Below are 20,309 nucleotides of genomic sequence, written 5' to 3'. Positions count from 1 at the left end.
TACGATAATAATAAAATTTGAGAAACGATGAAAAATTCCATTGAATTTTTAGTTTAGTACATAGAATATAGTAATCGCTATGCTATCATAGGAATGATTGAATTAATTTATTATAACATTGAAAAGAGAACTTAATGTATATAAATATACTAAAATTTATAAACTCATAGTTATTTCTATCTTCTTTACTTGATCGTATGAACGATCTTTCGTTTGGAAGTTCTTCCCTATTTCCTCTGATTTTTTTCTTTGACAAAATCAAAAGCAAACTTCGATCAGCAAAAATTTTACTATAAGCTTGTGTTCGGTGCCAAATCGTAAGCCTATAGCCAGAAATATTATGTCATAGCAAATATTAAGCATGCTCTAATATTGGCACTCCTTCTGTATCATACAATTTTTGAATGTTCGTTAGAAAAAGCCCGTTGGTATGAATTCATAAATAAAAGAAAATACGTTTGCTGAAATACTACATGTCGCTAAAATAAAATATAAAAAAGCGATGATATAAGAGGTATAAATGAATACTTTACGATTTATTAAGGAACCATTCGATCCTTTTCTTTGCGGCATAAAATTTCGTACAATATCGGTACTTACAGAGTAATTTGACATTAATGAATATTAAATCTTCGTGTGCAACTTCACTATATAAATTATAAACATATAAAATTTGCGATATCACAAGATAACGTCTTTGCCCCCTTTATGCCTTGTCAGTTGCATAAAGAAGTAAAAGTTCTAGCATTGCAAAATCATAATTAGATAGCACAAACATTTGTCTATATTAGTATAAAATACAAGTTTAAAGTTTTGTTTGACTATCACTTTGACACTGTCAAAGGCATCGTTGTGGATTATTAGTGGAATAACATTAACTAGTTTTAAACTCATAAGGCTTATGGTTTTTAAGGTTTTTTTATGAACTTATATCACTTTTACATACATACTTATTATCTTACCAAGTAATAATTTTTGATTATATCAAACACATGCATAGTGGCAAATGCAGTTTCTTTTGTCAGTCAAGTTTTGTTAATTCTTATTGATTAAATTTTACCAACGAAGAAAAGGTGAATTTGTTGAAAGAAAACATATGGATACTCTGACATATTAATCTCTTTCAGACATTTTTATGTTTGATATATGAATCTACATTATTCCAAAGTATCTTAGATACTTTACTAATATCAGAGATTAAAAATAATATTCTGCCTTTTTTTACGTTTGTGTCTTTAGAGATTGTGAAACAAATAATTGTATTTTACATGTAATGTATGTTTTAATACACAAACTTTAAATGCAGTTTATGCTATGAAATCAAGCAAACCATCACAACATTCTTATTAAAACTGTTACAATTTCATTGTCCCGTCATTGAATTACATGTTAAAATTTTTTATAAAACTGAATGAAAAATTGTGCTTAACAATGAGATAATATAATTACATTAAAAGTGTTTGATTATAATCATATGAAAATAGGTTTGCCATTTTCATTTAGAATTAGATATAAATGTTCTTTGTGTATCAAATTCAATATATTTACAGCCATTATATTGTTTGTTTTATTTGAACTATGCAGTTTATACTTCTCTTTTATAAATTTAAGCTTAAAAACATACAGTTTTACATCTAAACATGTTGCTGAAAATTCAAAATAATTAATACCACTGTTTAAAATTGTGTTTTATGTAATAGCATTATTTCCCTCTTCTTGCCTGAATACTCATCGCTGTATATTTTCTAGAACAGAAATGAACTTTTGAAATAAATATAGCCTCAAAATATTAAAGCTTAAGATTATACTATAATAAATGTTTTTTTCGTTTTTATTTTATAAGGCTGTTGTTAATATTGACTGCCATTAGGTTTATGCAAGTATATACAGAAATAATTTAAATAAAATAATTTATAAATAAATAATGATCTTTACATGTTATTAAATATAATACGTAAATAAGTTCCTACTATTTCAATTCGCAAATTATTTGTGCAATAAATATTTCCACATAATTAGACTTATGGAATGTGAATAAGACATTTTATTTTAATCAAGATAATTTGTGACTCAGTACTAATTAAATTAATGAAATAGAGTTATGTAATTATTTTACGTCTATGCTACATTCATATATTATTTTTCATGGTTTAATCATTTTCTTTGTTCGTTGTGATGAATATTGAAAAGCTCTGCTTCAAATCAACATTTAGTAAAATATATGACTAAATGGTTTGAAGCATTTTGACTAAGTACTTATACAATTTTTTAGATTTTTGTTTTTTCTTCATTAATAGCATAATATACAGTTTTAGAATTATGCCATTGTTTGAAGTCTGTTTTTAAAAAATTACATTTGCAAAAAGTAATCAGAGTTCGCAATAATGGTAGTGACATTAATATATTGCATAGAAAATTAAATTAGCAAAAAATATACTTCTGTGTTTCACTTCGCTTTGTGTAATTGTTAGTTAACTATTAAATAGATCTATGTAAAGAGAAAGCTTCAGTTCTGGCACGCGTTACTATATGACAAATTTCTTTAAAGTTTATACTCCTTTCTTTATAACAATAACAATAATAACAACAACAATTACTGTACTTATAATAATTGCAATGTCTTATAATTATTGTTTTCTTTAAAAGACGTTACTAATGATTTGCTTGCAAGGAACATATATCATGGTAAAGCTCTGCATAAAGTATACTGAAAGTCACAAGGCATTTAAAGTGGTTGCCAATAAAAAAATATAATACGTATAAAAATTAAAGTCACCAGCATATAATTCGATACTATTATATATAAGTGATCAGCCACCTTCTTATTTATTTGTACATCAGTATACTTTACCCAAATCAAACCAATCACTTAGAAGACTGCTGCATAGAGCAATAGGCCCTTGATTGGTCCCTGAACCTATAACTTCACTTATATTTAGCACCTTATTTTTATGTTTGTTAGATCATTTGTCACGAGCTAAGACATTTAATTGTAGAAAGAAGCATCATACATTCCTTTATATTGAATAAAGGTATAACAAGGTTTATAATTAATGTAAATTCAACTATATATATACATATATATAGTTAAAATTTTAAATTAATTCACCATCAATTAATACTGATTATTACTTTACAGACCCTTGTCACTGACCAAAATTTTATTACTTTTATTATAAATTCTCTATTGGATACTGTTTCACACATCTTAGCTCAAATAGTGACAATACAATCCAACTCTCTAAGCAAAATTAGAATTAAAGATCATATTGCCAATTTTAAACATTATAAATATTTGTGGCGTGTCGTGTTAAAAATATAAAGTATAGATTGTACAGTGAGTGAAATCTTTCTCGATTAAGAAAAGATAAGAAGTATTTGATTTTACAGTGTGCGTGTATTAAGTAGATAATAGTTAAATTGACAATATTCGCTTGACATAAAATATCATTATTACAAATTAATACTTTTTACTTTTAACTTTCGTAGTTCAATATTTTTTCAGAGGTTCAGGGAAATTGGTGACTGTGCTCGAGCAGTTACAGCAGACTAAACTAGTGTGGATTAGCACATTAATTTAAATTATAAATCCTTTCCGAAATTACACTCTTTAAATTGTGTGCAAACAAGTGTAAGCAAAAAATTTAAATTAATTCATATAAATATGTGTGTATAATTACATATACACATGCGTACACATACATATATGTCGATTTATATATGTACGTATTGATGCTTATGTTTTATATTCAGTTTCATTTCATAGCCATTGGACGTTGTATTTTATGAATCATCATAAATCATAAAAAGATTCTCTACAATCTGCGCAATACTTTGACCTGAATTTTATAATACCTTCTTTTTTTTCAAATCAGCATGTAAAACATTGAATTAAGTTTTATTGAAGTTTATGCTACTTGTATAATGATTGTGCGGTGCATAAACGTATAATTGCTTAGTCTGTCAGGCCAATTGTTAATTCATAGTTACACAAATATGATTTCGTACTCGTATCTTTCTTATAGAATATATACATATCTATGTTATTGCATATATGTATTATAAATGTGTAAACTTCAAAAGCATGTTCAAGTAATACTAAATGTCTTTAATCACGCTATCTATTTTGTAGGAAAGGCCTCGTATGTGTAAGAAAAAAAAATTACATCCGTCAGTTCAATCTTCTTTCCGACGTTTGCAATTCCTCTCTGTATCTTCCTACGAAATTATAAATCCATAGGAATTACCACCCTTTTGCTAAATTTGTTTTTTGTCCGTAAAAATGCATAAAACAATAAAGCACATTAATTCTCAAGACCGTTTCTGGGCCCATTTCAAATCATCCGCTCTTGGTTTGCAACCAGTAGACTTTTCAATTATGACTTCTAGTATGTACCAAAAACGAAGCTTTTCTAATGGCCAATTCAACCATCCAGTAGTAATACAGAAATAAGTTTCATGTGGTGCAACATGGTGCACACGATGATGCTTCCTAGGTAATATAATCCTGTGTTCCTGTAACCACACAACCCAGGTAGGTAGTCCAAAATACGTGTGAGACCATTTATGTATCTGAAAAAAATCTTTCATGTTGTTGCCACTATATACCTCTATTAACATTATATGCATAAAAGTAATAAAGAGCATGTGAATTATTTTATTGAAAATATAGGTAGATAAGCTGTACAGGATGACACACAAGAAACATGATACCTCGATATACTCAATGGAATTGAAAATATTAAAAAATGCCGACCAATTCTTTGTGGTTTTGAAAGAATTTCCTTTCCTTTTGTTGTTTATCAATTTTTTGAATGATTATACCACATAAAACTACAGTTTTTAATATCTTTAAAACTTTGTGTCTTATGATATGATCTTCAAATGACTTTCAACTTGAAAATTTCTAATAATGTTACAACACTTATTAGAAATATTCTATTCCTCTATTTTTCGTGATACATCCTTCGTAAAATATGATTTATAAGGTTCTGATTTATTTACCTGATTAGTCATTGCTACAAAAATGGCAAGTAGAAACCAATAACACGTCCAAACAAATTTTTGCTGAATCTCTGGTTCCGGGAGTGTTAAAAAATCCCACGTCAATTTACAGAGGAATGGTATTGTAACCATAAAATTATCACCGTTAGTTTCTATAAAGTCATGCCTCGTTATACTTGTGGGATCAATATGATGCTCTCGAAAAGGTCTCAAAAAATTCTGTAAATAAATATATATATTTACACTTGACATCACATGAAACATTCTACGCGCGTATATTTAAAAGAAATATTCCCTAAATGTACCATAAAATAGGATAACTCAATGACAATCCAGAAAAATCATATTTAAGAAACCATTTAAATTCTAATTGAAAAATTCTAATAAACATTCATACAGTTATGGCCATATAATTTTCACTTAATCTTTTACAAGAAATGTTCCTTATTACTTTCTTCTAATATTCCATCACAATTATTTATACCTTTCCTAATATCGGAAGTTCCACAGAACCCCATGTATCGGCGGCCCAGTGGACCAATCCAGACCCGAAGTCCGCCGTAATGATGCCGCAAAACGCTGCCATCGCTATGGGGCTCAAATTTTCAAATCGTAACCTGACAAGGATAAATATTGAATTAACCACCATGAGCGTAATGCAGATACCGACGCAAATACACTCCTGCGTCCTTTTACCTAAAACAGATATAAACAAATATTAACACCGTTCTACAGAAAAATAAACAAAAATCAGTTTCTAGAACCATACAACCGCTCGCGCAAAATGAAAATTATAATAATGTCTTTATAAGTGCCGTGCAGTATAGACGCAAAGATACATATTGTTAGATCGCTCTTTATTTTTGCACACAAGCGAGGATTCCAAGGTGCGGCCGATGTATAGTCAATACCTTGGCAAGTATTAAAATCGGAAACATCCATGCAACACGAGTACGTATCGTATGAACGTTACACTACCGTTTTAAATTCGGTATAATCGCAACTATTAATTACTCGAAAAGTTATTCGCGTCAGAAATAATTTTTCTTAAAAACATTCAGAGCGTATGTACATTCACATAGGATATTATAGATAGAATACATAGAGTATTCACGCCCATTAATATATTATTATAGAAACTATGATACTATATATAATATATTATTATGATAGTAATATAGAATATTCCGTCCATTAATATATTATTATAGATACCATGACACTAGGATACTATATATAATATATTATTATTCACATCCATTAATCGAATAATAAATCAGTCGTGTTAATCGAGAAACGTTAACGACTGAAAATAATTACCGGTACTGTAAAGATTTGCTAGTTCCTGGGCGCCTTTGTGATTAGGACCCCATCTCGGCACGATTCTATCCTCTTGCGAGGTCGGTACCACTGAATTGGCATTGGGATCGTCCTCGAGCATCGAGTTCTCGTAGATCTGCCGTTCGGTTTTTACTGGCGCCAAGAAATTCGTTGCCATCGAGCACGCGGCCGAAGCCGCTTGGCCTAAGTTCGCCACCTTTATTTCGTCCATAACTTTTACGGTTATCAATCCAGAGCGAACGATCGGGAAACATCCGTTCTCTTTATTTTATATTCCGCTTTGTTTATTTGTTTGTTTGTTGTTTTTTTTACGAATCGACGTTGTCCTGTTGTACTAATGAAAACATCGTAAAACCCGTTTGCCCTCTATACGTGTTCGTCCAAAGTTTTCATGTTTTATCGGATAATCTGCTTGCGAGTCGTGAACGACGATCCTTTAAATTTCGCGTGTAGACACGGCCGTAACGTGTTGCACATTATTCGACGGATTCCTGTATCATCTATCGCTCGATCCATCTGCCTTCAGAACGATTTCACCCTCGCCGGTTATCGTGTCATTATCGGCCGGTATCGACGATTTCGTTTGTCGTTGTCGTGTCTTCTTTCGATTTCCCTCTTGAATACTTTGCGACTGACTTCTTGTGCAACAGAATTCCTGCTGGAAACAAAGCAAACGGAAATGTTTATTAATACAACGAGAAATATTTTCAACAGGTTATCGATAACGTCTGACGATAATAATTTTATCGTTTTAACACGTTCGCTAGTAGCATCGCATATTTGTGATTGCCGTAATATTATATTTTACAGAATGAAAATCAAATTAATCCTATAAATATTGTTGTTAGAAGTTATAAACAAACAAAAAAATGATCGGTCAGCATTTACAATGGGGTAAGTGGGGTAATATAATTAACCTTCTAATTAATTCTCGAGTCAACATTAATCCTATGGATATTGTTGTTAGAAATTATAAACTACGACATTATATTTCGGAACTCAATGACTCGTTTCAGTTTCATATTTCTTTGCATAATGACAATTAAATTAATCCTATAAATATTCTTATTAGAAATTATAAACTACATTATATTTTGAAACTCAATGACTCGTTTCAGTTTCACTTTTCTAATATTTTGTTTAAAAGATTTATTAAATCGAAGAAAATATAATTGATGGGGCCGTCACCGAAATAAGCGCTAGTACTGAACGTGTTAATGATAGAATAATTTTATTATTGACCGTGGTATAGAGCATTTTCACGTACATGGTATACGTGTGTTATCCTCCATTCTAAATGGCAACGGACAATAAAACGAACGAAAGTGACGAATTCAGATATCAAGATCTTCCTTGTCTGATAACATCTGTTCGAAATATTACAGTCAGTCTTTTGTCACGTCGCTACACGAGAGATAACAGTTTTCGTAACGATATCAGTAATATCGATAAACAAGTCGAAATGCTGGTAATAAACTATGCAATATATTCTGGCACCACGGACGAGCTGTTCGAACTGCGTCGTTTAATTCTTTTTTAATGATTTTCAAATATCCCTGTCTTCCTTACGGGCACTGCGTTACTGGGTAATTGATAGTAATAATATTGATTCTCGTAGTGGTCATAACGCGGTCTGTTATAAACACCGATCTGTTCCTTGCCCGGCCACACGAAACCGCTTCCTTATCTCCCTCAATTACGACGCTTCATTGTTTCACGATTGCTAGTTTCATTGAATTAATGATTTCTACTCGTGGATGTAGATAGACGTACCATTGCGTACACGGTGCGACCTTTTAATACAGAAAATTCATCTGCGATATAGATTCAATCTAACCAGTTAGGCAAGAACAAAATATTTCAAACTGGGTCCTTCCAAGTAGAACAAAGATAACAATACAAAAGTATTCAGACCGTTGGAAGACACAGCAGTATTATTCAAACTTACATGTGGACGCCGGTTTAATGAGTGACACCCAATTCTCTTTTCACACGAACGATTTCGATTTTTACACGATCACCAAAGTTGTTAACAAATATTCTCACAGATTAAATTCCTTATTCAATCTCTACCTTTTTATAGCCACGTATAAATTCACACATATCCATTGAATAAAAACAAAATTAACTGTAACTTCAATTTTAGTCTAACGTACAATTTTACATGTGGACGCCGGTTTAATAAGTGACACTCAATTCTCTTTTTACACGGTCACCAAAATTGTCAATAAATATTCTCACAGATTAAATTCCTTATTCAATCTATACTTTTCCATAGACACATCTCATTTCACATATATTCATTACATAAAAACAAAATTGACTGTAACTTCAATTTTAGTCTACCGTACAATTTTACATGTGGACGCCGGTTAAATAAGTGACACCCAATTCTCTTTTTACACGAATAATTTCGCACGATTTCAATTTTTACACGATCACCGAAATTGTCAATAAAAATATTCTCACAGATTAAATTCTTTGTTCAATCTCTACCTTCCAGCACGTTTCATGTCACATACATAAAAACAAAATTGTAACTTCAATTTTACACGAGCCTAACGTACAATTCCGACAGTCTGCTTAGACCACCCCTGCTCCTATTTTGACCACGCGTGCACACAGAAATCGTAATAATTCAAAGGCTCCTTCGTATCATGCACACACTGTCCTGCCTTCGTGAACATACACCAAATAACCCATTTTCATACGTTACACCTGTCCGGTGTCGGCGAGAGCTGACTCGGGTCCGAGACCGAACCGCCAATGCGGTATACAAAGAAGTATCAAATAAATCAATTGATTTCGCGAGGGCACGCGAAAATCAACAGAAATCTGATCCCGTCGTGATTATGAAACCCGTTTAATACGGGAGTTACGGTGACTCGTTGAGTTAGAGATCGCGGCAGCGGAGGCAGTCGAGCGTACGTTAACTGTAACGTTCACTGGTCACCGGGCCGACTTGAAAATCCTATGACATTAACCCTTTGCACTCGGAAGTTTCTCACTAGGAACATTTACCATTTCTTGACGAGGCGAGGACGATATTCCTTGAAACTCGGAGGAAAATCACAAGTACGTCGAAAAACAAAGCTATTTTATTCCAATAATTCACGTGTCGAGGCATCATACAAAATTCAAATTTCTCACTAGAAATATTTATCATTTTTTGACAAGAGAAAGACGATATTCCTTGAAATCTACTTGCGATTGTGTGACGTTGAGAAGCAAAACTATTTTACCCGAATATTTCACGTATCGAGGCATGCTACAAAATTCAAATATCTCACTAGAAACATTTACCATTTCTTGACAAGAGAAAGACGATATTCCTTGAAACTCGACGGGAAATCACAAGCGTTGAGAAACAAAGCTATTTCATCGCAACATTCCACGTATCGATTCATGAGAGAAAATTCAACATTAAATATCAGATTTCATAATTTTACCGCATCAAATGAAATGGTGACTGAGAGTCAGCTCCCGAGTGCAAAGAGTTAAGACGCGTTGGATTCGCGAGTTCTATACCGCGTGCGGATCACAAGACACGGTTCTCTATCAGCGTTGTTCGCACAGATACCTCCGCGCCTACACGAATATTTTAAAACCGGCGTGCATGGTTACGTACCGTGCACGTATAGGCCACGATACAACACGCGTGCAACACGTGCAGATTTCTAGCCGAATATGAGTGAAAAACCAGGGACCATGTGTGTGCATATAGACAAGGGGTGTCGGTCGGTAAAAATTCGAGGTCTGCGCGATTGAACGTATCAAATATCGTCGGTTGTATAAGTTCGAGAGCGTACCCATGAGACGGACGACAGGGACGAGTAGGACAGGCGGTGCTCAAGAAATTTCGAGGATATCTCTTGATCTGGTTGCTCCGGTGTTATCCTGGTCGACGCATTGTCCAGCCATAAAGTCGCTGAATGTGCACGCTCAATTAGTCACTGGTAGGATCGAAAGAGACCTACGCCGAGACACTATCGTACCTCGTACCGATGTGACACATACACACTCAAGGAAAGCACGCATGATGTTCACATGCATTCGTGTCGTTTCACGCACAAGTATTTTCTTCGTGGTTTTCCGCCTTCTCTTCTCTTCTTCTTCTTCTTCTTCTCCTTCCTCTTTTAGCAACACTAGATTCACGCACGAACTCGAACAAATAACAGGTTTCCTATATTCTCTGATTAGAAGAGACAGAGTAATGTATTACAGTGTGTTAGGGAACGTCCAAAAAAGATGATAGAAAATCGTAGAAAAAAGGACGGGCGGCAGGAGTGGATTGGTGACAAGGATCGAGGCGAGCACGGTGTGTCACGGTTTGGCATTTAACTCCGGGAACTGTGGTTGTCTCTCGGCAACCGATAGGTAGAAAAATAACGAGGCGAGTAAAATCGGGGCGCTAGTCTCGCTTTGCCTCGCCTCGCCTCGCCTTTGCTCGCCTTGCTCGCACACGTCCGTCCGTTCGTGATTCTCCTCGGCTCTTTCTCTTTTCCTCAAGTTCACGTTGCGTGAATTCACGAACTCTTCCCCTCTCTCTATCTTTCGTGCGAACTTCTCCCGCAACCCCGCCTCGTTTCGTGACGAACGACCGGCGCCGCCTGACGACCATAGCTCGCGTCGCGCCGCGTCGCGACGCTCCCGTGGCGCCGTCACACGGCTACCCTTTCCGACGTAATCGTCGTTCTCCGGCTCGCACTGAAGATTTCCGTTCGATCGTGGTTAACGATCGTTCCTTTCGTGCGCCCGAGTTTTCATTTATTCGTTGCTCGGTCGTGCCCGCAAAAGGCTCTCACGCGACGCGATTTCACCCCACTCCGAAAACGCCCTATTAAGCTGATGCCCGCGTTAAGAACCAGCAATTGACATCAGCCGAGGATATTCGTGTATCGCGGTTACAAAATGGGAGGAGCGGCCACTCACCGTTTCGGCAGTTTCGGACAGAACAATCCAAACTGAACCGGATTTAATGAAGCGCCTTGAGACGGTGCTGTTTGTTCATTGACGTTTCTGGGATCACTGTTGGGCCTTTGTCGGGCCCACATTGATGGTAAAAAGATGGTAGTCCTCAGAGAGGTAAAGGCTGAGAGGAGGATTCGAGTTCTGTCGAGTTCGAGGTCTCGGAGGTTAACACTGAAATTTGAGCTTTCGACGAAATAGTAAATTACTAGGTTCTATTGGAAGATTAATAGTTTTAAATAAAAAGCGTGTTGGAGATTGAACTTCGAGCCGTAAAGTTTCAAAACATTTTAATTAATTTTAATCTAATTATCCTAATTGATTTATATTTAAAATCAATTTAATCCCAATTTAATTAATTTAATTTTTTTCAATTTAATTCCAATTTAATTAAGTTAATCTCTTTAAATTTAATTCAAATTTAATTCATTCAATGGATTCAAATCTAATTCCAATTAATTAAGTAATTAATTCAATTGATTTAAATCTAATTCCTATGTAATTCATTAAATTGATTTAAATCTAATCCCAATTTAACTAATTCGATGGATCTAAATCTAATTCCAGTGTAATTAATTCAATAAATTTAAATCTAATTCCCATATGATTAATTCGATTGATTTAAATCTAATCCCAATTGAATTAATTCAATCGATTTGAGTTTAATTTCACTTTAATTAATTTGACTGGTTTCGGTTTAATTTCACTTTAATTAATTTGACTGGTTTCGGTTTAATTTCAATGCAATTAGTTCAATTGAACATTTCGAATTTCCGTAGGCTTCGGTTTTACAACATAGATACAGCAACAGGCGGTTCGATTGTTCGAGCTCGAGGTTGAAAGCCCTGAGAACTTGAGCTCTTAAGACTTGAATCGCGGCTGTAACTACGGAGGCTCAGGACTCATTTTTGCAACACTAACCCAGTCGCACAACGCGGCGATGAGCGGCGTCACGTAACTATGGTAAAGGAATTACAGGAGGGGAAAGTGCTTTACTTCTAGGAATAACTTCAGTCTCGCTTTGGAGGCGCACTTCGTTCGATACTTCGTTTCCACTGCCATTCGATTGTCCCGTTTCAACGAGAAGCTAATAGTTGTTGAAGTTCACGTGACACGGCAAGTGGGTTGCAAGAAACGAAAATTGTTAGAAATAAAGAAAAGTATACAAATAACATTTAAACGTTATTAAAGTTATTTCAAAAAGAATATTCATCTGAATAGAAGATTTCTGTCGTACCATTAAAAAATTTCATTTACATCTCTCATAATGTTACAACTAATTGTAATGTCATTTACACGTAAAACACGCGCAGGCGAGTATGAGACCACGGATGATAAGTACGTCATCGATGAAACATGCAGCACGGTATGACCATTCCTGTCCACATCACATTTCACGTTCTTCAAGTATCTATATTTATTGTATGACACAAATCCAAGTACAAAGGATAAGTATGCGATCATCGACCAGTATCGTTCAACATTTAACCCTTTGCACTCCGAGCATTTTTAATACTTTAACACTTAGCCAACCGAATAGAGAGATCTCTCATTTTTCTCTTAACAAAGTGTTGCCTTTTATTTTGTTTATTTCTTCCTTGTTACTCAGTGAGCTTTCAACTGGGAATATTTGCAAGTTATTAAGTACTTCTCTTGCTTTTACGTACAATTTTTAATGAAATCTGTTGATTGAAGTAAATTAAAGTTAATGAAAAAGGATTTATCAATTTATCGAGAAAAATGTTCGTATTTAAAATGAATTTCAAATATAATTATACAGTAAGAAATTATTTGATGTGTTAAGTTACTGAGTTACTTACATTGCAGAGCAGACTTAAAAATTGAATCATAGACTCGATGCGATATATTGTGATATAAATATAATGGTTATCAAATGTTAAGAAAAGTAATTTACTTTATCGGCAAGTTACTCACTATAAGAAGAATTTGCAGACGTAATTCGTTATAGTTGGTCAAGTGTTAATAGTTCATTTCTATAGCGAAATATTCAAGAACTTAAAATTTCGTTTTGAAAAAATAAAATTACAAGTATACATGGATTCACAATTTTTAATTTGTTTTGTCAATTTACTATATTCGAGTAGAAAAAAGAAGAAAAATTTTACAATTTGAAATTGATACAAACTACACCTGACCCTCGGTTTACGCGAAAATCCGTTCCACGTGGGTTGGTTTCACGCGAACGGAAGTCGCGTGAATAGTCTGTCGGTACAAGAGAAAACGAGATATTGAAGAGAAAAGCTGGTGTAAGTTTTAGAAATACATAGCTTAACAAAAGACATAATAATAATGACATTTTAGAAAACAAAAGTATATTTCATTCGCTGTTACTAAAATCAGATCGCGTAAAAACTACCGCGTAAAAAAGATACTGGTGTGAAGAAAGTCCGCGTAAGTCGAGGGTCAGGTGTGATTTACAATTAGCGATGAAAATTATGTCTCTATGGCAGAGCCAATGGAGTGTAAAGGGTTAACAACATATTACAATTCAGAATGGTATTTACATACTTATAGTCATCGAGTTGTTCACTTTTCTGATACCGTAACGCTCTTAAGAGTGCTTATACGTGCTCAAAGAATAATTTGTGCAAGTAATATAGTTCACTGATAACCAACGTCTTATCGGATACTAGTTAAATCGTACAACGGGAAGGTAAAGAACCTGCCAGACTTAACCTTCGATGATGTACAGTGGTGTTGTAAAGTCTCGCATGACCTGAGAGTCCTTTAGAGTAGGCACATGTCTGACGGAACGTTCATACTTTATTCAAAGGTAAATCGACCGAATAGCTAGGCCCTAAGTTTTTCATAAGTTATATCACGATGATACGACGAACCACGTAACAGATAATAACGTTCACGATAACGCGATATCATGTTCAGAAGCATACATGCCGTGCTGGGAATTTTAAACATTAGATTATTTCTTTGATTAAGAGTCTAACCTCTTGAGGAACTCATAGGTTTCTTATCGATCAAGTTCGATCGCTGAAATCGTTTCTTTTCCTCGTATCGAGAGTATCGAATTCACGATGGAATTTTATATGAATGAATCGATCGCTACTTACGTGGTATTAAAAAAAAAATGATCGGTCAACATTTATAATGGGGTGATTTGGGTATTACTTAATCTTCCAATTAATTCTCGAGTCAATGAAATTAATCCTATAGATATTGTTGTTAAAAATTATAAACTACGACATATTTAGTAACTCAATTGTTTCTGTTTCATTTCTCTTTACATAATGAAAATGAAATTAATCCTATAATTGTTATTAGAAATCATAAACAAAAAAAGAAATGATCGATCGTAATCAGGATAATAATTAATCTTCCAATTAATTCCGGAGTCAACATTAGTCCTCAACTATTCCGCGACAAACCCTCTTCGTAATTTATCTGTTTGAGGTTATCTGTTCCTGTTTTAGCCTTGTCCGATCAGCCTAGTTGCCAAGTTACAATAATGCCAAAATAAACTGAGAAGTGCGAAACTTTTCGGTTGACATAAATACTTAACTATGATAAGCGCGATCGGTGTGTACGAGCGATGATTGACGATCACGTAAACAACTGTTTCCTACCGACGAAAATCATCGTGCCGACAGAGAAGAAATACTGGTGTTCACGTGTGCAATTTAATGGTAATTATCGAGAAGGACTATCCTGTCGCCGTGCAAGCCACGGATTCGAATACAATTTTTATAGTGAAGCATGCAAACGTGAAGACACGATCCAAGTGTAATCAGTACCTACGAACTGATCCGGAAGACAAAATGAAGATAGCATCGTTCGGCCGCTTACGTAGAAGCTAGACTATCTACTTTTATTTTGGTCAACCAACGTAGTCACTGCTATCGTCATCGAAAACGACAATCGCTATTTTGTACTTTCCGCCTTACATAATTCTTGCTTATAATAAAGTCCCTCGAACGAATTTAATAAACGGATGCAATGGCAATTAATATAGCTAACGAATCTGCTTGTATAGTTTAATGTACTTAACTAACACTCGCAATCTTATATAAGTTAATCTCTAATTTAAACGTCTGACCCTCGGCAACTAAGTTCCTCATTCTTTATAATTGCGTTAAATGATACCTTTAGAAATATCTTTTACTTTTTCGTTTTTTTTATAGATATACATATGTGTGTATGTAGATTTTTCATAACGATTTTCTATTTCATGTTCCCCGTGAAAAGATTTATCGCGTTATTTGAAATAGTCACCAGATGAATATGCAATGTCACATATACCAGGTCACGATGTGAAATATTTTCAGGGAACGAATGTGTACTATTCACGTCGTGTTACGAAGAATCACCGAGCGATACGTAGTTGTTTTGAAACTTACAATTCAAAATGCAGTTACATCGTGATCAGTCTAGATTTCCTTTAGCTTCGGAAAACACTGAATCGGTTGTGCATGCGTCAGCGTAACTATGAGTGACATGATGCATAGATGCCCGCGGTATAATGCACAGTATACTTACAACGCGTGCTACAATGACAAACCGCAAGTTCGTGTTTTTCGTTGTGAATCGAGCACATGTCGGTCATCCGTGGACTTGCGTGCTGCAAAATTACAACGAAGAAGACGGTGTCAAAGCGTGGGAGAGTACACGAACACCTGCCGCTTTGATTGTTACAAATGTTTATTGATATGTGGACGAGGGTGACTGTAAGAAATGTCATGCTTATGTTAGGATCGCTGGAATTTGAATTTCAATGTGAATGAAAAATTCAAGCATGGAAAACTAAAAAATAAAAGTTTTAAATGTATTTGAAATATATGCTAGTAATAATAATAATAATAATAATAATAATAATAATAATAATCTAGTAGCTAACAAAAGACCATCATGGCTACTATGATACATTAATTATATGGATTATTGTTACGTCAATGATACGTTAATTGTATAGATGTTATTATGAATGTATAATAAATATAATGAATATTTATTATTAATTATTAATAAATCATTACAAGTCATTGAAATGACGACCATTCGGTAAAAATCCACTTGTATGAGCATAACAAGATTTTATTCGGTCAGATGATTCAGATTTCCCCGAAAAAATTATTACAATGAATATAAATTATTTCGATTTTTTCTATGCTAGTAGAAATTCGTTAATTAGAGGTACATAGTTTACTTTTGTACGATTAAATCCACATAACAACTCTATTGAATCGTAAATATTTTAACGAATGTAAAAATGGAATCGTAGAGTGAATTCATGATTCTAAATTCGTAACATACTCATCGAACTATCGTATAAAAATAGTTTCATTCATTCGTCGTGCTATTATATCACAGACTTTTGCATGTTGGCCAAAGTATATATTTGGGAAACGTAAAGGATATTTATTTTAAATTGATTCTATATAATATATGACTAACATCTGATACGATTACTGGGCATGTATAATTATTATACAGATGATTCTCAAAATAATTCCGAACAATCAAGAAACATAAAAGAATGTTTTAATAGATACCAATTTAAATAATTCTAATTTTACATAACTAAATTCTAATTTCTAACTTTTATGTAAGATGTGTAAATATATTTTACTTTTTGAGCATATAGTATAAGTACATTATTTACCGTATGTTATTAAATATATATACAAAATATGAAACAGTTAATATAAATGTTAAATATGTACTCAAGTATTTATTTAGTTTATAATTATTTTTTGACTGTATGCACGCGTGTATAGCGTTCCCAGAAAAATAAAGAGGCAGTACTGTCTCCGGTTCATCATTGTAAGTTAGAACTGTTGGGGTTAGTTTTGTGATACCTCAGAAATAGTCGCAAAGAATGTATTTTGAATGATATAAGTATTGATATATTCAGTTTTTAATAACTTGATTGAAATTATTAAATAAATTTTCTAAAAATGTTTAATATTAATTGATAAATAGATACTGGTACATGCAGTATATATTACTCACTAAGGTTAGCTATTCCGATTGTATTCTAAATTATTTTTCTAAATAAAAAGTTATTAGTGTAAGACGGATATTTGTTAATACAATGAAACTCTCTCTATTTAATGAGAAAGACAGCGTACTTTTAGTAGGAGAAGGCAATTTTTCATTTACTGTTGCTCTTTTCAAACTTAATTTAAACATTACAATTATTAGTACATGTTATGAAGCTGATATTACTCAAGAATTTGGAAAGAAAAACATAGAATACTTAATAAATAACGGTCAGTATTTAAAATTAGACTAAAATTTTGTGTTTGTATAACAATTTGATGTAATCAATTATATAAACAATTCTATGCTTTTCTTTTCAGAAGTTCGAGTTCTATTAGGAGTTGATGCTACAAATTTAAGAAAGTATCCAATGTTAAGAATGGCATTATTTGATAAAATTATCTTTAACTTTCCTCATGTAGGTGGTAAAATGCGAATAGAAAAAAATAGGGAGCTACTGAAACAATTCTTTATTAGTGCAGCAGAAGTATTGAAAAGTGATGGTCAAGTACTAGTTACTTTATGCAATGGTCAAGGTGGTACATCTATTGATAACCCACCAAGACGATGGGATGACTCATGGAAAATCACAGAAATGGGAGCATATGGAAATTTCATATTAAACTCAATTGAACCATTCATATGGTCATCCTTTGAAAACTATATAGTAACTGGCTATCGTAGTTTGGATAAACAATTTCATTCTGAAAAAGCTTTAACTCACATATTTGTTAAGTCTGAGCTTCCAAGTATACAAAATATTGCTCCTAAACAAAAAATAAATATTTCTCATCCAGATGAAAATTTTTCTTGGGAAGATATTTGTTGTATAATGAACATACCAAACATAAATACATTGTGTGCACATACATATGCATTTGATATAACTTTCAGTGTGCATAAAGATTTTAATTCAGTTGAATTTTATACACTATTATATAATTATGCAGGGGCCATTATTAGTGGTGTTAATTTCATAAGATTATATGATATGGGCAAAGTACAAAAAAGAACTTATAGAATAAGTTATAAATCTGTCCACTTTCCTTTATATAGAAAGAGAGTTATTGATATTCATCAAAATTTAATTTCAACTATTTTGGAAGATAATTTAAATGTTTTAGTTTCAAAATAGTACATGCTATTATATACATTTTCAAAACATAATTTAATGTAATTATATTTCAATAAAGTTACATTTATTTTATATGGAAAATATATTATATTCTTCCTTAATTTATGATACGATACAGCTGCTTAAAAGTTCAATTCTTTACAGATGAATTGTTTCCGTCAAATGAAAACATTAGTAAGCTATCAAAGATGTATGAATATAACTGAAATTGTATTTAAACCATTGTATACTTCCAATTGGTTTCAAAATCAAGAAGATATTCCTAAACCGTTACGCAGTATAAAACCAAAGTCAGAAAGGAATACAAAAAAAATGTTTCTCGATATGAAGCAAGTATGAAATTAATAACTTTAACATAATATTTACACATATAAATCTGTATACATATTTAGGTAAGAACTGTCGGAGGTAAAGGTGGCGATGGAACCATATCGTTTTCTCAGTTGTGGGCTAATGAAAAGGCTGGGCCTGATGGTGGTGACGGTGGACATGGCGGTCATGTAATATTTCAGGTATAAAGTTAATTTCTTGAAGTAAGGGATACATCTAGCTGAAACTAAAATTTTGCAGGCAACGCTACATATTAAAGATCTTTCACATATACATAGTGTTCTTATGGCTGAAAACGGAGAGAAAGGATATAGTAAAGACTGTTTTGGTAAAAATGCTAAGCATACTATAGTAAATGTTCCTGTCGGCACTATAATACGAAATGTAGACGGAAAAATAGTGGGCGACTTGATTAAGGAAGGATCAATGTTTATTGCTGCACGGGGTGGTGCTGGGGGCCATGGAAATACATATTTTAAATCTAATATGCATCAAACACCAGTCGTATGTGAATATGGTGCAGTTGGAGAAGATATACAATATGTATTAGAAATAAGAAGCATGGCGCATATTGGATTGGTGTGTTTAGATTGTATTGTTTAATATTTATACCTATTGAAAAATACATATTTTATAAATATGTTTCAGATTGGCCTTCCAAATGCTGGTAAAAGTACTTTATTAAGAGCTATATCTAGAGCTAGACCAAAAGTAGCAGCATATCCATTTACTACCTTGAGACCTCATTTAGGAATAGTATTATATGACGACTATGAACAAATTATAGGTTGATAATTATTATTTAACACTATTTCATTTATAAATGTTTCAAGAAAAAGTTATTGTGTTTCAAAATTAGAGAAACGAATCATCTTAAGATATATCTCTTGGGATTTTATTAAGAGCAATGTTTTTCTTAAGTGAGTTGACCTGCTTTTTTGATAATAACTTTTTCCTGTAACATTTTCTTATATCGTGATAAACAAAAGAATAAGAGTGGAAGAATTGGATGAACACCTTGTATACAGAAATAATATTATTTTTTTCACTTTCAAGTGGCTGATCTACCAGGACTTATATCTGAGTCTCATAAAAATAAAGGTCTTGGTATACAATTCCTTAAACACATTGAACGTTGTAAAACATTATTATTTATTTTGGATGCTTCATCCGATGAGCCTTGGGTAGATTTTGAAACTTTAAAGTATGAAATTACACAGTTCAATATAAAGTTAAATGAAAGATCACTACTTATTGCCGCGAATAAGCTGGATATACCAAAAGCAAAGGTGAGATATCGTAATCTTATAAGTTAAGAAACAAAGGATCTAATAATGGGTTTAATTTATATAATTACAGGAAAATTTAGAAATACTTACACAAAAAATTAATTTACCAATTATACCAATTTCTGCTAAAATGGGTACAAATATGTCTACTTTATTAAAGGAGATAAGAATTTTATATGACATACAGAAAGAAGAAAGTGAAGAGGAAAATATATTGAAAGACTAAA

The 20,309-nt window shown here is 32.9% G+C and overlaps 3 protein-coding genes across 20 annotated transcripts; 1 reads left to right on the top strand and 2 right to left on the bottom strand.

The window, feature by feature from the left end:
* Nucleotides 1-268: 268 nt before the first annotated feature.
* Kua (Plasmanylethanolamine desaturase Kua) lies at nucleotides 269-6,844 on the bottom strand. 2 transcript variants are annotated; one of them, XM_076365476.1, is made up of 4 exons: nucleotides 6,325-6,844; nucleotides 5,489-5,700; nucleotides 5,005-5,223; nucleotides 269-4,583 (listed from the first exon to the last, which is right to left on the bottom strand). In XM_076365476.1, the coding sequence occupies exons 1-4, from the start codon at nucleotides 6,554-6,556 to the stop codon at nucleotides 4,425-4,427; spliced, it is 822 nt and encodes a 273-aa protein (XP_076221591.1). In that variant the 5' UTR covers nucleotides 6,557-6,844; the 3' UTR covers nucleotides 269-4,424. The 2 variants fall into 2 exon arrangements, with proteins under 2 accessions (XP_076221591.1, XP_076221590.1); XM_076365475.1 differs by having other exon boundaries at nucleotides 279-4,572; nucleotides 6,325-6,839.
* On the bottom strand, nucleotides 6,842-15,840 carry LOC143174309 (uncharacterized). Of its 5 annotated transcripts, none has more exons than XM_076365480.1 (5): nucleotides 15,826-15,840; nucleotides 11,278-11,499; nucleotides 10,341-10,537; nucleotides 10,155-10,273; nucleotides 6,842-7,003 (listed from the first exon to the last, which is right to left on the bottom strand). In XM_076365480.1, the coding sequence occupies exons 2-5, from the start codon at nucleotides 11,397-11,399 to the stop codon at nucleotides 6,842-6,844; spliced, it is 600 nt and encodes a 199-aa protein (XP_076221595.1). In that variant the 5' UTR covers nucleotides 11,400-11,499; nucleotides 15,826-15,840. The 5 variants fall into 5 exon arrangements, 4 of the variants coding, with proteins under 4 accessions (XP_076221595.1, XP_076221593.1, XP_076221596.1 ...); XM_076365478.1 differs by lacking the exon at nucleotides 15,826-15,840 and adding an exon at nucleotides 15,687-15,808; XM_076365481.1 differs by lacking the exon at nucleotides 15,826-15,840 and adding an exon at nucleotides 15,687-15,808 and having other exon boundaries at nucleotides 6,842-7,000.
* Nucleotides 12,003-20,308, top strand: LOC116432094 (mitochondrial ribosome-associated GTPase 2). 13 transcript variants are annotated; one of them, XM_076365473.1, is made up of 9 exons: nucleotides 12,682-14,107; nucleotides 14,763-14,975; nucleotides 15,615-16,758; nucleotides 18,608-18,796; nucleotides 18,856-18,975; nucleotides 19,034-19,372; nucleotides 19,442-19,580; nucleotides 19,850-20,082; nucleotides 20,153-20,308. In XM_076365473.1, the coding sequence occupies exons 4-9, from the start codon at nucleotides 18,608-18,610 to the stop codon at nucleotides 20,306-20,308; spliced, it is 1,176 nt and encodes a 391-aa protein (XP_076221588.1). In that variant the 5' UTR covers nucleotides 12,682-14,107; nucleotides 14,763-14,975; nucleotides 15,615-16,758. The 13 variants fall into 13 exon arrangements, 12 of the variants coding, with proteins under 12 accessions (XP_031844346.1, XP_031844315.1, XP_076221588.1 ...); XM_031988486.2 differs by lacking the exons at nucleotides 12,682-14,107; nucleotides 15,615-16,758 and adding an exon at nucleotides 12,003-12,473; XM_031988470.2 differs by lacking the exon at nucleotides 15,615-16,758.
* The last annotated feature ends 1 nt before the right edge of the window (nucleotide 20,309 follows it).

This window comes from Nomia melanderi, chromosome 3 (genome assembly GCF_051020985.1).
Source record: "Nomia melanderi isolate GNS246 chromosome 3, iyNomMela1, whole genome shotgun sequence".
In the NCBI taxonomy this organism is placed as follows: Eukaryota; Metazoa; Arthropoda; class Insecta; order Hymenoptera; family Halictidae; genus Nomia; species Nomia melanderi.
The sequence above is the reverse complement of the archived record's forward strand: the minus strand, read 5'-3'. Positions and strand labels throughout refer to the sequence as shown.

Coding starts and splice junctions, on each gene's coding strand:
- Kua (XM_076365475.1), bottom strand. CDS start 6,556: ATGGACGAAATAAAGGTGGCGAACTTAGGCCAAGCGGCTTCGGCCGCG. Junction 5,701..6,324: donor AGCAAATCTTTACAGTACCG/GTAATTATTTTC, acceptor TATCTGTTTTAG/GTAAAAGGACGCAGGAGTGT. Junction 5,224..5,488: donor AACTTCCGATATTAGGAAAG/GTATAAATAATT, acceptor ATTTATTTACAG/AATTTTTTGAGACCTTTTCG.
- LOC143174309 (XM_076365480.1), bottom strand. CDS start 11,399: ATGTGGGCCCGACAAAGGCCCAACAGTGATCCCAGAAACGTCAATGAA. Junction 10,274..10,340: donor ATGTGTCACATCGGTACGAG/GTACGATAGTGT, acceptor GTGCACATTCAG/CGACTTTATGGCTGGACAAT. Junction 7,004..10,154: donor CCCTGTCGTCCGTCTCATGG/GTACGCTCTCGA, acceptor CTTTGTTTCCAG/CAGGAATTCTGTTGCACAAG.
- LOC116432094 (XM_031988455.2), top strand. CDS start 14,075: ATGTCTGACGGAACGTTCATACTTTATTCAAAG. Junction 18,976..19,033: donor GCGGTCATGTAATATTTCAG/GTATAAAGTTAA, acceptor AAAATTTTGCAG/GCAACGCTACATATTAAAGA. Junction 20,083..20,152: donor TGGATATACCAAAAGCAAAG/GTGAGATATCGT, acceptor ATATAATTACAG/GAAAATTTAGAAATACTTAC.